The sequence below is a fragment of the Pleurodeles waltl genome, chromosome 6 (assembly GCF_031143425.1).
Source record: "Pleurodeles waltl isolate 20211129_DDA chromosome 6, aPleWal1.hap1.20221129, whole genome shotgun sequence".
Classification (NCBI taxonomy): domain Eukaryota; kingdom Metazoa; phylum Chordata; class Amphibia; order Caudata; family Salamandridae; genus Pleurodeles; species Pleurodeles waltl.
This window is the reverse complement of record NC_090445.1, coordinates 1,349,450,704-1,349,468,258: the sequence shown is the minus strand read 5'-3', so window position 1 is coordinate 1,349,468,258 and position 17,555 is coordinate 1,349,450,704. Positions and strand designations below refer to the sequence as shown.

The window sequence follows — 17,555 nt, the reverse complement described above, 5'->3', positions numbered from 1 at the left end:
GGCTTATAGAGCTTCCATATATCAATGGTTATACCACATATAGTGACCCTGCAATTAAGACCTCTGCGGGTAGGGCTAAGGGAGGTCTGGCTACTTTTGTATCAGTAATGGCAAGTGGTTGGATGTGCGCGTCGTGGGTACATCCCCTTTTTTCTTGGCCTTATTTTTTAAATTACTAGAGCCATTAGATATATTGCTGATTAATTATTATAACAATGCCTTTGACAATTCGGACAATAGTCTGGTTGGCAATTTGGAGATGACAATACACAAGGCAATGTATATTAGTAAAAAAGACCTAAGAATAATATGGGTTGGTGATTTTAATACTCATTTGTGTGAACCAGAGTATTTAGACTGCTGTGGGCTCCTTGATGAAAACGATTGTCCTATTCAGCACTTTAAACATTCTCCTTAAGGGAATGCTCTTAACTGTGTGATAACAGCTAACTCTCTGCTTTTTCCTATATCAGTCTGTGATGAAAACAATTGTCCTATTCAGCACTTTAAACATTCTCCTTAAGGGAATGCTCTTAACTGTGTGATAACAGCTAACTCTCTGCTTTTTCCTATATCAGTCTCAGAGGGGCTACCGACGTTTATAAGAGGAGATGCTCACACCATCATTGACTTTATTATTTATTCCAGAGAACTAACCCCCTTTGTCAGGCAGTTTAGGGTGACGCCAACCTGTATTATTGATCACAACCCTCTAACTATTGAAATAAGCTTGGGTTTGAAGAGTGACCTGAGAATAGAGAAACAACATACAGATATGAAGTTTTCAGCCCGAAAAGGCCTTACAATTAAATGGGGAAAAATAGATAGTAACAGCTTTTTTAAAGATTTAATGCTGAATAAATGGACAGATGTTATGACAACTTTGAGTGAAGATATGCCCCCCCATGAAATTGTCTATGAATTCTCCTCTTTAACAAAGTACATGGCTGAAAAATTACAATGCCCTGGCACTAATAAAATACGTGGCCCTCGATGGTTCAATCATGCATGGACTCTATCCCTAAAAAATCTAAGGAAAATAACTAATGCATCTCCTGAAGATCGACAAGCAATTAAAATTGCAAAAAAGAGGTATAAGGAAGCACTTGCTAATAGGAAGGTTGAACTAAGTGAGTCTGCCTGGGAGGAACTGATCGAAGCAAGTAAAAATAAAGATAAAATTGCATTTTGGCGAGTGGTTAACTCTCCATTGTTGAATGATAAGCATGAGATTACTATGGATACTGTCATTCCAGCTCAAACCTGGGTGGATTATTTTTCAAAAATGTTTGCAATGGAGAACAATGTCAAACAAGATGATACGAATTGCCTTATGACAATAGGAAATGCTTCAATCAGTGCGTCTTTTAGTAATACTATAAGTGTAGCTGACGTAAAACAGGCTATTCAAGATTGCCCTCCTAAGAAAGCCCCTGGCCCAGGCAAAATTCCTGCTGATTTAAACAAAGCGCTTCCAGATTTTTGGGGGCCATTGCTCACCAACGTTCTGAGATCTGTTATGACAGGCCCACTAGTAGACATGTGGAGAGAGGCGATTATCGTCCCGATTTTCAAGAAGGGGATCCTTTATGCTATAGACCAATTTCTCTGTTGGACAGCTCAGTTAAAATCTTAGGTCGAGTGATTTTAAATAAGTTGGAAAACTGGACACTGAATCTCACTGTCTTTCAGAAGTCCAATTTGGCTTTCGACCTGGGTTGGGTATAGTAGAACAGACATTCAACCTGACTCTTATAGTCCAAAAATATACGAAAGTAACAAAGGGCGTGTGTACATTTAGCATTTATGGATTTGTCTTGTGCTTTCGACACAGTCAATGGAGAGAAACTGTGGACGGTCATGTTAAATATGGGAGTGGACAAAGACATAATTGTTCTTCTTAGCAGACTTCATGCTTGTACATCGGCTCGAGTTCGCCACTCTCAGGAGGGTGGTTTAACAGAGAAGTTCCCTTCACTAAAGGGGGTTAGACAGGGTTGTGTGCTGGCCCCTTTTCTTTTTCTTCTTTATATAAATGGGCTAGAGAAATCTCTCTGTGAATTGGGGAAGGATCTGCCAATTATTAATAACTCCCCAATTCCAGTATTATTGTATGCGGATGATGCCGTACTCATTTCAAAGACAACAAATGGTCTTCAGATTTTATTGAATGCTTTTAATACATTCATGGGAAATCTTGGTCTTAAAATCAATAGATCTAAGTCATTTGTGATGAAGACTGGGCCAAAGTTAGGAAAAAGTAAAAAATTTGTCTTGGACAGGGAAGAAATACTTAAGGTCCCATATTTTACGTACCTGTAGGTTCCCATTGATGTAGATTTAAACTGGAAATTGTTAGTAAATTTACGTTCAATACAATTTCAGAAAGCCATAGAAGCAGTTTTTAGATTTGCGAAAAAGTTGCGACACAAACCTGTAAAAGAGATGATGACTGTCTTTTCTAGCAAATGTCTCTCTATTGCGACATTTGGAGCTGGGGTTTGGGGATATGCAGAATGCTCAAGCCTCCAGATTGTAGAAAATAAGTTCTTAAGAAGGCTATTAGCAGTCCCGCAATCAACTTCAGTAACGTTTTGCCATGAAGAAGTAGGCCTGAAATGCATATCCAGCTATATAAAGCTCCAACCCATATTACTATGGATAAAAATTTGGTCAAAACCAGAAGCTTTGTTATGTAGAAGGGTGATACAGGATTGTCTTTTATTAATACAACCATTGGACATACCTTGGCTCAGATATGTCCACTCCTCCCATCTTTCTTTAGGACTAGGGGAGTTCTTTTTTAAGCTGGACCTTCTGACAAAACGGGAAATCAAAAAGGTAAAGGAAATACATTGGCAGAAAATGTATGAGCTGATTTTGGCCACAAATAGAATCCAGGCGAGGAACCAGATACAGCAATCGCACCCAACGTTATATCTGACTACTATCAGCCTTGAGCGACATAGGTTGTTATTTACTAGGCTACGCCTGAATACATTACATTACCTGGTAGCATTTCCTACACGTGGAACTTGGTTTAAGAATCTTCCACCATGCTGCTGCGATGGAAAGACATCTCAAAGTACTTTGCACTTTATACTCTTTTGCACTTTTTATGATACCCCAAGAAAAAGGTTTTTACCCAGCTTGCTTACTTTTATTTACACAATTTGGGAAATGTAGACATAATACAGGCGGTGTTAGATTTTATATATGCTGCTTTCAGCATTCGAAATACGTATCAATAATGTTTTTATTAATTTAATGATCATGAAATTTGTATGTTTGTATTTATTGGATGCCTTTTATGGTCTATTTTGTACCGACTAAAGTAAATTGCTGATGATGATGAACGAGTAGGGCTAAGGGAAGATCCCTGAGGGACACAACAAGAGAGTTGAAAAGGGGCAGCTCTATAGTCCCCACAACTCACAATAATAGATCTCCCACTCAAAAAGGACTCCAAATTACCTAGTGCGGCATCTCTCACCCCTGCCTGTTGCAAACGTTGCACCATCAACTGCGAGAAATGGTGTCAAATGCCGCTGAAAAATCTAATAGTACCAAGATAGCTACTCCTCTCTGGGCCACTTGTTTACATATGGAGCCGGAGGTGGCAATTAAGGCTGACTTCTTGCTGTGGAACTGCCAGAATCCATGTTGGGAGATATTCAGGCAGCCTTTGTCTAGAAGAAAGTTTGCCAGTTCAGTATTGAGATGCTTTTCAAGTATCTTCACTGGAGCAGGCAGGAGGGATATCGGGTGTAAATTCCTCAGATCAAAAGGATCACCCCAGTTTGTTTTTTCAGTGGTATAACCATTGCTTCTTTCCAGGTAATTGGAAAAACCTTAGTCTCCGGCACCTCTGCTAAGGTGGCCTTAAGATCCATTGAAATGTGATCTGGGGCCAACTGTAACACCTTATGTGGAAAGGATCAGCCAGAGAACCGGACGTAATCCCCACAAGAAGAGACTTAATCCTATCAGGAGAGACCAGAGAGAACCTAGTTAATGATGGCCCACTATCTGCTCCTACGTCTCCTGCCGATACTTTGTCCGTAAGATCCAGGGAAAGCTGAGGAACATTAGAATGAAATTGAAGTACTTTGTTCTAAAAAAACACCTTATTGCAAAAGACTTGGGAGTTATCTAAATCTTGAGAAGAAGAGGGGGATGCCAGGGAGCGTCCCACCTTAAAAAGGTGTTTAGGGACGTTGGCGCTTCCTCAATCTTTTGAGCAAAAATTTCTGTTTTTGCTTTCCAAATGGCCTGTTTGTAATCCCAAAGAAGTCCCCTAAGTTTAACTCTCTCTACAGAGTCTTGATCCAATTTTCATTCTGACTCCTGACATCTATACAATCTTTGAAGCTCCTTAATATACCATGGAGCACTGGGTCTCCTACTGACAGCCAATCTGTCCTCTCTCATGGGGACAATATCTTCCACCGCCCCACCCCGACCCCTTGATCATATTTCTCTACCATCGAGCTTGGCCACACCCTTTTCTGCTCCCATTGTCTTTCTAGGGCCTGCATGAAGGCTTGTCCCCCAATTTTACCCCAATTTCTGACCTTCCTAAAGGTTAGAGGTCTGTGCTTGGTTCCTCCCCCCTCCTCCTTAAAAGATAAAAGGTTATAGTCTATAGTTGTTCCCCATAAAGGTGAAGGTGGCAGACATGACTCCCAGATTCCAGCCAAAGTTGGTCATAAAATCAAGAAGGGTGTTTATGTTGTTATCCCGCTTATCCTGCAAATGACACTTAAGACCCCCTAGCACTATGCATTTGTTAGCAGCAATCAGTGGTTCAACTGCTAGGTGCCAATTAAGGATTAAGAAGAAAATATTTTTTGGGACCGGGGGGTCGATAAGTCAAGAGGCTCTATAGCCAAATATTGACTCTATTATGAAGCTTAAAAAAGCCATCTTTACATATCTCTGCGCTGATGTTAAATGGTTCTATTGTACAGTGAAATTTACTTCTATGGATCCCCTCCCCTCCAGCAAGTCATTTTCATAAACTGGGAGAGTGGCTACAACAAAGTCAGGGCCGTAGTCTTCCCTGGTCCATGTCTAAGTTGCAAAGAAACAATCCATTTCCACACGTCAATGGTTTTGCCGATTTCTACAAGTGTTTAATTAGGGAATGAACATTAATCAGTCCACATATCAGCACACTCAGAGGGCTTGCCCCACGTCCTGCATTAATTGTTTTATTTCCCCTGGAAGCAACAGATAAGTAAGGACCTGTAGTTTTCAGGCAAGTCTGTCCATGCTTCCATGTGCAGTATTCACAGTTCCAAATCCCCAACTGATCAAGGTTGACAAGGTCCCCTCCTTTGCACCTCACTTGTGAAGCTGTATCCAGTAAAAATGTTCTTGAATAAGCGAGGTACCCCAGGTTCAAACTGGCAGCCTCACCAGCCCCTGGTCCGGGACAGGCGTGTATGGACGTAAAAGTGGTATACCATATACCCAGGGCCTGTAACTTAAATGCTGCCAGTGGGCTTGCAGCACATATTTTGCCACCCACCCAAGTAGTCCTCTAAAATGTTGCCTTTGCAGTCTGAATGCAGTGTCCCATTGCAATGTTGACTTGGCATTGAAAACCCCTTGGCAAGCCTTACCCTCCCCTTTTACTACAAATAAAGTACACAGTAGGTAGCCCTTAGGACAGAGTGCTGTGCAAATGAAAGGCAGGACATATACTTTTATGTTTTACATGTCCTGACCTGGTAGTGAAAAACTCCCAATTTTGTTTTACTCTACTGTGAGGCCTACCCCTCCCGTAGGATAATATTGGGGGTTCCTCATTACATTTATTAAACTGTAAATATTAAATGAAAGGAGGTAGATGTCTTATGTTTGGTACCTATGGCATTGTAATGATAAAGCCTTTTTAATAATATAGTCAAATTTATCATTACAGCTTTGAAAATGCCATAACCCAGTCAACCAACAACCCAGTTTCTCACAATTCCTAATGAGGAATTTAATAAAACAGGATACATTGTGTCATAATCTTATTTAGACAATGCATTGGAGTACACATCTGCATGGAGAAGAGAGTACAGGGTTTCTACATAGCCACATTGCTACCAAACATCGAAATAGAATTAAACTAGGCTATCCAGTTATAATTCGAGATACAAAGAGGCCAAGATGAGGATGTAGGGAATCTACTACAATATAAAACACCAATATCTTATTATATCGCTAGATTAGGTGGACATGCAGGTCATAGTTCCAATCATATTTAGGTGCATTTTTGAAGCCACTAGATAAAAAATGCACACTCTGCATTAGACAGGCTTACTTCACAAGCAGGGGCTGTTGCTCTTCAAATAGGCATGGGTGAATTTGGGAATGTTCTCCTCTTAGTGTGTTATCTTCATGAAGATAGTGAAGATTTTACAAAAGATAGTGTTGGACCTGGCCCTTGGGGCAGGTTCATCCCTTGACTTGTTGCCTCCTTCCTCCTATTTTTTTCTGACATCTTGGACTCTGAGCACTTTATCACTGCTGATCAGTTGTAAAGTGCAGGTACTCTCCCTTCTAAAGTTGGTTTGATTTGTTTATACTTATTTGGCATATTTAATTTACCTGTAATTCCCTTGTACAGTGGTATCTCTATACCCAGGGTCTGTAAATTAAATGCTACTAGTGGACCTGCAGTGCTGCTTGCGCCACCCACTGAAGTAGCCTTTCAAATCTGTCTCAGGCCTGCTAGCGCAGGGCCTGCATGAACCGTTTTCTGCCACAAGGACCTGGCATAAATGTACTTGCAAAGGCCCACTACTCCCCTTTTACTACATGTAACTCCCCCCTAAAGTAGGCCCTTGCTAGCCCTATGGGCAGGGTGCTATGTATGTAGAAGGCAGGACATGTGCCTAGTAGTGTGGCCTGTCCTGGTAGTGACAAACAACCTATTTGGTTTTTCACTGCTGTGAGGGCTGCTTTCTCATAGGATTGCTTTGGAAATGCCCTGCCTTATGCCGAGGAGGTATTGTCTGATTTATGAGGGGTAGCACAGGCATGTTTGGTATGGTTGTAATGGTAGTAGGAATTGCTGCTTACTGGTGTAGATGGATTTTTAATTACTATTACAGAAATGCCACTTCTGAAACTGAGCATTTCTCTGTGGTAATGATTCTGGTGTTTTTTAGCTTGACTCCAATCCAAGTCTGGGCAGAGTCTCAGTTGGGCTTTGTGCATACTTTTCAGACAGATGGAACACAGCGAGGGTGAAGGTGTCACATCTGCATACTGAATAGTTTCCTGGGCTGAGTGAAGGGAGAGGTGTGGCACACCTGCATTTGTAGAGGCTGTGCCCTGGCTTTACACAATAGTGTTGTTTACTCCCAACTTATGTTTGCAACCTGTGCTGGAGGAGAGGGGGGGCGCTCCCAGAACCAGTTGGAACTGGTTGGAACCTCCTACCCCCTTCTTTGTGAACACACTGTAAAACTGAGTATAAGTACAGGGGAGTTTTCCCCACAATTTGGAGACATCTTGGAACTGGGCACAGAATGCTGGAAGGACTCACCAGGAACCATCATGAACTGCTGCTGCTGTGCTGACCTGTGACCTGCTTGGTCACTGTAAGGAACTGCCTGCATCCCCCTTGTGCTGGCCTGCTGCTGGCACTGCCACCTGTGCTCCTTTTTGCTTGAGTTTGTTCCCTAGTGGCGGAGTGCGGTGGCCCTTGACCCCTGCAACTGCATCAAGCATCAGGAGTGCTCCATTTCCTCATATAGGGCCTGGAGGGTGATTGGTTGTGCTTATATATAGCCCCTGAGGAGCGCTCTGCTTAATTGGCTTAAAGCGCTTTGAAATCGCTTGTGGAGTTGTGGCGCACTTTGGGGAGCGCATTGCTGTGGAGGATCACTGCCGCAATCCAGGCACTTGTAATTGCCCCTTGCAATTATAAGCGATTTGCCGATTCTGAGAATAACTGCCACAACCCGGGTATTATGTATTCTAAGAACGCCAAAGACGCGCTGCCCCTGGGACCACTGGGGCACCACCAAAAGTCAGGAAGGAGTGAGTGTGCTCCTACCATGCCCCTGGGGCGAAGCGTGCATGAAGGTGCACCCGGTGGCACATGCAGGCACCCACTCTGGTGTCTGCTGCTTACTAAGGCTCGGGCGGGCCGCAGCCTGACTTGAGAAGCCGGGCAGGGGAAGGAAGCCTCACCGGAAGCTCCCCTGCCCCACCGGAGCCACTGTTGTCTTGTGTACAGGCAGGGTAAGAAGGAAGCCTCTTCGGAGGCTCCCCCTGCCCCAACGAAGCTCCAGTGTTTCTTGAGCCCAGAAGGGCAGGCGGGGTGGAAGCCTCATCGGAGGCTCCCCATGCATCTGGGTCCCCCTATTGAGTTATTGGTGGCATTGTTTTGCCCCACCTTGTTGAAGAGCCAGTGGAGGCCCGGGGCAGGCCCCCAGAGATCCCAGGCCCCAAAAGGGGCCCATTATAAAAACCAGAGGGGGTGCGTGCCACCCCCCTCCTCCTCCAATCATCGGAGTGGCCCCCAGAGTGAGCGGACGAAGCACTGGGGGCCATATTTTTTTCTTCATGGCACTGGAAGTGCCTTTCATCATACAAACAGGTACTTTTTAAAAGGACATATCATATTCAAATGTTCCTAGTATGGACATGACTGATTTATATGGTAACGTGCCTAGTTTTATGATGTGTTACATGTACGTGCTGATGTTCCTCTTATGGGCATGACATGCTGATATGTTTTATGACTTGCTATGTGTTTATAGTGCTATTAGTATTGGCATTCATAATATTCTAATGACAAGTGCATTTGTGTAGTAATGTAATTTACTAATTATGATTGACTTGCTGTTTGGGTGGATATTTATCGCAACCAATAAAATCCAACATGGCTGGGTTGGAATTTATTGTGTACAATGAATAGAATCTGAATATGAGTTTGTTCCTGATAATAGCGAGTAACATGGAGATTTTTATGTTTACCTCACCTAGATCAGAATATTCTGAAATATATTGTGTATTGTACCCCAGAAGAATCTCAGCAGGGTAGACCTTCCTAAATGAGTCCATGGAATAATATGGAAGTGCAGTGTTAGCCGCCAAACTCGGAATTATGGGACCAGTCATAATGAATGTGTTAAAGCTCAAAATAATCCCTGGTCGTTTTAATACACTTTCAAAACAGACAGATGCTTTATTTCCAGCCAAACAAAAGATGATAGTAATTAGGTATTCCATCAAGTGCCTGGGACATTGGTCACCTGGATCTGCATCCAAAAAGAGATACAATAAGGCAGATACAATTGTGGAGGATTTTGTATTCTTTGTTTCATTCAGTATTTCCTTGAACTAAATATTTACCAACTGTTATGTCTTCAAATTTGTTATGAATATATTTGGGAAGCAGAAAGGGAGCTGACTTACTGGTTGCTTCATGTAAGCTAAAAGTCTAGAGGAAAGGTCAACCTCTTCTATATTAAGGACGATTTATGAACAATTAAATTCACCTTACGCTACTTATAAATGTTACCGTGGTGATAATAATGAAAATGTCAGTCAAATTTACAGTAGAGTTCATCTCAGCATTTACATCAAAAATGTTTTAGAATTTTGGAATGCCTCTGCATGAACAATGATTTCAGTCATTCTAACAGGGGACTCTTGACAGTCTGGAAATGATGTAAGCAATACAGATCCCCCATAACAGCATGAACTATTATTCAACTGTCTTTAAATACATTTTGTAAATTCAGCCATGTTGTCTCCGAAGATCAGTTTAAAAAAAAATTAAAACACCTGTTGTACTCTCAGCTGAATGGTTTTCAATGGTAAATACACTTAATTTAACCAAATGACAGCTTATAATTTTGATCAAATGGCTATTTTCATCCTAAAATACCAGTTTTCATTTTTAGTTTGTACCACTTTTGTATCCAAATGCCAGCTTGCCATTTTCGCCATCATTTACTCACATGTCCAATTGTCTCACTTGAACAGATTGTGTTTTATATGCCCATGTATTACAGGTACATTCAAGGAAGTCCAGGCATAATGCCAAGTATGCTTATGCTATAATTATCACAGTGCCTACCATGATCATAGTGGTGGAAACTGTAGTGATATGAATCTCTGCAATGGGTCAATAATGTCTTCCATTTTACTGTGCACCATGATATCAAAGATGCCCTACAAAATATCAAAACTATTCATCGTTATGTTGCGGTTGTCACCATTGTGCCAACTGCACAATTAGGCAAGAATGGGAGTAATAAATGACTGCTGCCCACCACTATGCAAGGAGTGGCCAATACCTTAATGCCAGAGATGGTCATGTTTAGACTAAGGATGGATATAATATGCCAGGAAATGTCACCACCGTTTATGTAATGACACCCACAATGGATCCCCACAAAGTATCCTGGAGAGAGACCATTTTATCAGGAGTGACTATAACTTTACCAGTAGAGGTCGCTATTGCAGAAGACAAGCACTAAATCAGATAGCAATAAATAGTTAACTACTTGGCCTATTTGGAAATTATTTCTGATGTGATGTAGTGTGTAACATTGTAGTGATGTATAAGGTCCTCAGATGGTGTGTACATATACATTGCACACTTGAGAGTTGTTTTAATTGGATTTTGTCTTCTGTTGTTAAAGGAAATGTAGAATATGAAGATATAAAGCAGCAAAAGACAATTGCAGAAAGCGCTATGCTGATGTATGTAATAAAAGAAAACTGCAAGCCTAAAATCAGTACTGACTGGAATAATGTAAAGAGTTCACTTGAGGACACACTGAAATAAGTATCTGGAAAGGTTTGCAGTTAAAAGCTAATTCGTGTTTAGCAAACATGTTGGGATTTACAGATGTAGGGACACAAGATCACTGGTACATGCTTCGTTTTTCTAAATAAATTGTAACATGATTAGACAATGAGTGGAGGAATTCTAATAACTTCAAACTAAACATTGGTCTTAGAATTACAATGACATGGCCAAATGGTGCTAAAGTTGAATTTACTACAAAAATGTGTGTTTTATAGATTAAAGAATAGCCAGTTTGTCAAGCATTGCTAAAGCCACAAGTAAAGAATGTGTAGAAAATTAGTTTAGAGTTAAGGTGTTACGGAGTCACAGGTGTTCAAATGTTTGTAAGTTTTTTAAGTTTCAATCTATGACTGGCCAGTCAATTATTATTTACCGTTTTGCAATAAAGCATTGTGTGATTCTGTATAGAGGAGGTTAGATGTGCTACAGCAAATTGAGACCGACTGTCTGACTGTGTAAGCAGGGTCAATCTCCCTGTTGTGACAGTAAACGTCTGTCTTCACATTGCCAGAGAGGAGTTTGTCTTTCTTTTCATTTTTTAGGTTTTTAATTACCCTACTACACTGCCTTAAAGGATGCTACTCATGGAGCTCCTGAACCATACAAATAGAATTACAGTCGGTCTTATTGCTTACTTTTCAATTGCAATCACATTTTACATTTACATAAAAATTTCCAAACTAACACAATTTTGCTATTTTGTAGGTGTTCTTATAATGCAGCCGTTTCCTAAGATATTTGTTTCTTCAGGCGCTCTCCTTTCAAAAGGACAGTGAGCAAACATGAAGAAAAACAACAACAGTGGAAACCTTTTTTGGAAAGTTGAATTTTGAATCATTAAAGCCCACAAAAGAGAGTAGCAGAAATATGTAACGCAATGCATTGTTCTTCATGGTATGAGAGAGAAGAGGTTACTGAAAACAATGTACCTACAACTCATAGATGTCTAGGGGCATAAAGTATATAACACCACGGCAAGCATTAAAAAATAGATGAAAAGAGCAACCTCTGATTATCATGTTTTACCAGAGCAGGCATTAAAAGTGCCAAAAAAAATGATGGAAAGAAAATCCCTTAGGTTTTTTTGCTCCATTTTTTCGACCCCCCTCCCAATGGGAAAATGCTCCCTTTGCATATATTATGCCTGGCGCAGACACAAAGTTGCACAAAGGGTTACAAAATGCTGCAATGCATGCATTGCGCCACTTTGTAAATATGGATTGGCGTTTTTGGCCTTCTAAGGCCACATTAGCGTCAAAAAATTATGCTAATGTGGCACTGGAATGGCCCTAAGGGCTCTTAAATGTCTTAAATAGGTTTAAATCCTGCAAAATAATGCAGTGCACATTCACTTTACAAAACCGATTGAAAAACCACCATTCCATTATTCCACCTAATAATTGCCAACTGAGAAGAGACCACGCATAGGAACTCCGGAAGATAACTCTGTTTTCAAGAAGTTTCCAAGTAATCCCTCCCACTATAAAAACAGGGGACGAAAGAGCAGGCAGAATGGATAATTTATGATGAACACATATTAAAGACACCTGGCTGAGAATTCCTTTATCTGAAAAGGACTACGCATCATCAGAAGCACAATGAACTAGTCTGAAATACTTCACTTCATTCCTAGACACAGCTGGCAGCCATTGTATGGAACAAAACGCCAGTCAAGCTGCCAGTTTTTCGAAATGCTTGTCACAGTTCTCAACGATGCACTCGGCTGCACTTCTGGTACTTGAAAAAAGAGGTACTGTACTTTAAGCTGTGTTGTAAATATACTGTCATTCGAACCGATATTTTTCAAAATGCCTTCACACTTTTCAAATGCCCACATAGAAGGCTTGGACACAAGAGGCAATCATAGATTGTGTTACTTCGAATACACAATGTATGTGCAAATGGAATAGGTGATTGGTTTACAAAGAACAATTTGAAACTGTGTATTGCAGATTTCTTCATTCAATTTGTGTTGATTACTGAATTTTTGGGCAACCTCAAAAAAATCCACTGGAATATTAATGAAAACCACAGATTTCCAGGCAGTTACCTCTACAAGCAGGTTGAATAATGTTTAGGAGTAAGAGGTGCCGAAATGTGAAGTTGCAAATTTTATATTTTTATTTAATTTGTTATCTAACTGGAAAATAGTTTACCCCCATGGAAAATGCTGCATTGCTCTTTTACATGTCCTTAAATGAAGCAAATACTTTTTGAAACATTCCTTGCTAATTTGCACATTTACTCCTGCTTCTTTGACGTGCAACCCGATGCCATACGCTGCAAATGCGCAAGGTATTAAGACGTTTTAGATGTTGAATGCCTTTCAAATGGTCACCCATGTCTTTATTCTTAATTAAAGTGCTATAGAACATTTGATATAGTAGTTCACTTTCCTTTAGGTATGTTATACAAATGTAAATGTCCACGGATATTTATTATCATGTCAATCCGGATCTGTGAAATTATTCTGATGTTTTTTAAAATTCAGGCGCAGGAAATAATTTAGAAATGTGGCACTTATTTGTCAACTGGGAAACTGATTTATTTACAATCAATTCCTTGCTTACCCACTTCATCAATATGTATGAACTTGGGGACCCATTTAATCTCACGTCAACTCAGTTCCCTTAATGTGAAGACAGTGAGAACACACAAACCGGGTAGATATCATTCAGTTGGTCTATGTAAAATAATTTGTTGAAATGGAATCGACATAACTCCTTTGTGACTCAAAGCAATCAAAGCCGGTAGTGTACACGCTATCATTGAAAACGAGACCGCCTTTCTTATAAATGAAACATCCAAAGTACTTCCCTATATCTTATTTTATGATAAGAAACCAAACTGTGTGCCATTTACTTCACTTCTCTTTCTAAATCCTCCATCGTATCCAGTTTAGGCACTCTTCTGGTGCTATGCCTGCTATTCCTGTCATTCTAGGAGGTAGGAAGCCGATTTCCCACAGAATGAAGCTATCTTGAATTTCTCTGTATGTGAGCATTGCTGAACGCGAGGGTTTCCTCATTTGAAAACCCCTGGGTTGTGGTATGAAAATTGTTGTATGAAATGTTTAACAGATTTGAATACCTTACCCATGAATTCAATTCCTGAATTCTCTGCTACTCCAAAGAAAGCATGTCAAGGAAAACAGAGGGAAAGAAAAACAAACAATACATTAGAAATTATCGAATTGTATCACAGCGTTCTGTACAATCAATTATAATTTTCATGTAGTAAAACAATCTAAAATGGAACTGGCACTTCGTTGTAGCTACTGGGCGATGAACTGTTTGGGGCAGTATTAAATCAATGAAATAGTGACTGGCGACTCACAATGTGTACCAAAATTAAAAATGTAACTTGTTATCCTTATTTTTTATAGAGATATGTGAGATTGCACAGGATTTTGCCAAGTCATAAAGCTTGTTTAAAGAATGAAACCATTGATATTCTCAAATCGTAAGAAATGCCTGGGAAACCATCTTGCAAAAAGTAGGCTTTTTGCAAACAACTAATTCTGCAAATCCACAATTTGAACTCGATTATTAGCTAGGTGGTAGATTGCAGAGAGGGCTAGGGTCACCTGAGTCAGAATTACGGATTTTGAATTATAATTCCTCCCCTGCACTGTCAAATTTCAAGTTACAACTGGAATATGAACTAACAAGAAGACCAGCTTAATTTGGTAACAATCTACCAGTGGCAGCCATTGAGTGTGGTATAATGTACCCTTTCCTATTACTATTTACCACCTGCTTTTAGCAGGTGTAAAAAGGGAGTAGGCAGAATGTAGCAGGGTGCAGTTGGGACGGGGTCTAGGACAGGAGCGGCTGGTGCCAGACATGGGAGGCCTTCTATGCTTCCACTGTGTCATAGGAGTGAGCCAGGATATAGCTGGGCTACACTAGTGTCCACAGCCCCTGCATGATCTGCACCCAAAAAAGCTGGCTGATAAAATGAAGTCCAGAAGCCCAGTGCTCCCACACCTGAGAAACCAATGTGTGGGAACACAGGAACATATGTGAGTGGCAGTGGTGGCATCAGGATGGGAAATATCCCCCTGACAATCTCATAATCTGAAACTCTGATTGCTTAAAAATAGTTTTGATAAATTACTTACACAATAACGTTTGGCAAGGCTTCTCGCATGCTAGTGAAATATGTCAACTTTCAGAAACTGCATAAGCAAAATTTAAATTTGACATATTTACATAGTCTCCTTGTATTGTAAACAATTGAACACAAAGCAATATTTACAAAATATGCATGGGCTTTCAGAAAAACAATCTACTCCTCAAATTAGGGACAAAAAATGGATAAAAAATAATACTTCATCTTACACTTCATCATTTGTTTGCTGAACTGTGAGCTCTTAATACCAATTGTGTTGGAAAAAAGATACTTTTTCATCCCCAGATTATGTGAAACAACACTTGGGATTTTTGGTCATATCAATAGTACGTAAAAATATTCCCATTAACATCCCTCTTTTCAAATGGACTCCGACCACACAGTCCATTTAGTTTATAAGAATATAATTAAGCAGCTTTAGGTCAGCAGTAGGACACATACCTTTCTACATGAATTTTTATGCTACATAATATAACAGCTTTCAGTAGACCAACAATTGAAATATAGTGATAATGCATAAATTAGACACGAGGATTACCCTTTGGTTATAGTCTTTGCACTTTGTACATTTTCTTGGTATATCATGGCAGAAATGGACAATATAGGTACTCGCTCACGACAAAATGTTTTACAAAGTGATATTTGTGATTATGATGCTCAAAACAAACTGCACTCATTAGTAAGCAATAACCCCTCTGCATGCGCTAATAAAGCAAAACAACCATATAGATGACAAAGCAAAGAATTTGTTTATCAAAGGTGCAGATTTCTTGGGAGTTGGATTAAGGACATAGTGCGTATTACAGAGACAAAGGGATTTATTTATGAGAGGCTTGTGACACCAAAACGTCACATTTTGTGATGTTGCGGTGGCGTAAACCTCTCCACTATATTTATGAGGCTACCAAAGCCACTTTATGTGGCTCTGAATGGCCTCATGGTTCAAGGGTGCCTGTGTTGGTGCTAGGGTACCAAAAAGACACCAGCACAGGGGGAAAAGACAGGAATGTACCATATTACATACATATAGTGCATTCCTGCCCTTTCACCTTGGAGTAGGGCAGTGCAGCAAGATGACATGCGATGCTGCCCTATGCCAAAACCCCATAAATAAGGCCCCAAGAATTTTGGTAATATTCAAAGTTGATATACATCCAGAGCTGGAGAATGAGCATTCCAGGGCTGCAAATGCATTGTGAGGTTGTGCACTTCTTTTTGACCCATTCCCAACCAGAAAAATGTCCTGCATATACTTATGACAATGGAAAGAGTAAACCCTGAATTTACTTCTGGCAGATGCAAATATAAAACTCTTTCCCGATGGTGCAGGTTAAACAGATTTATCCACAGTAGAAAACTTTAGACTATTTGCATGAGTCAACACATACTTGTTTGTAGTTATTTATTGTAACATAGATATCATAAATGTTTTCTATGAGAATGCTTACAAACCTTTCACTTTCCACAGTTTCCAGAAGTAACCAGAAATACCTTTGTGATTTCTTTTAATGAAGAAATGTCCACATTTAAGGTTCTAACACTCCGGTGGTATATTTAATATGTTTTAAGCATAAGGCTTTAATGTTTTGAGGAAACTGAATGAGGAAAAACTTTGAGGGTTATCACATTAAATGTTTTCCACATGGTCAAACACTATGCCAAGTTTGCTATGAATGTCAGATGGTATGGAGGGTTGTGTAATAACATCAGTTCTCATGAATATAACCATTACCATAATCTTTGAGGGAGTGCCACAAACAACACGCATGGCCATAGCAGAAACCTTTACTGGATATTATGAAGCCGCCTATGCCACCAAGACAACTATGTCCCTAGCAGACTGTGTCGATCTTCTCAAGGATATCCCTCTACAGGAACACACGGTGGAAGATAGGGAAACTCTGGAGGCAGATTTAATGCAAGAGAAGCTAGTGCAGGCCCCGTAAGATCTGCAGTCGGGGAAAGCCCTAGGCTCCAATGGTCTACAGATCGAGATGTATAAGGATCTGGCCCGCATCATTGCCGAACCCATGCTGGTGATGTTCCGGGAGGCCTGTGGAAAGGGATGCCTGTCAGCTGATCAGAGGACCACAACAATAGTGGTCTTTCAAAAGGAGGGCAAGCCCCCAATGGCCTGCAGTTTCTATAAACCCATATCCTTGCTAAAAATGGAGGTGAAGGTTTTGGGCAAAGCACTGGCATGCAGACTCAGGAGGGGGCATAGCATCACTTGTACACATGGACCAATCGGGCTTTATGCCCAATAGGAGCACAAAACTTAATATCCTGCACCTGTACGGGGTGTTACATATGAAAGCCGACCCACAGGCGGAGCAGTCAGCCATACTGATGTTGGATGCCAAGGATGCATTCAACTCCCTTGAGTGGAACTACATTTGCCATGCTGGAGAGATTGGGCTTCGAACCGAGATTCTGCATATGGGTCCAACTGCTTTATGGTGCCCCCACACCGTGTGTGAGGGTCAATGGGGTGGTCTTTCAGGAGTTCCAGCTGCCATTAGGGTTGCCCCATATCCCCCATGCTTTTTGCCCTGAGGTTGGAGCCACTGATGTCATGGATTGAGTGGGA

The 17,555-nt window shown here is 40.7% G+C and overlaps 1 protein-coding gene across 2 annotated transcripts in view; it reads right to left on the bottom strand.

Moving 5' to 3' along the window:
* NRG3 (neuregulin 3) overlaps window positions 1–17,555 on the bottom strand; it is a 1,859,719-nt gene that overhangs the window by 441,794 nt on the left and 1,400,370 nt on the right. Inside the window, exon 4 of one of the 2 annotated variants that reach the window (XM_069240652.1) lies at window positions 13,927–13,953. The exons of the other annotated variant lie outside the window; for it this stretch is intronic. Coding sequence (XP_069096753.1) covers window positions 13,927–13,953 — 27 coding nt within the window. The remainder of the gene's footprint in view (window positions 1–13,926; window positions 13,954–17,555) is intronic. 2 annotated transcript variants of the gene reach the window in all.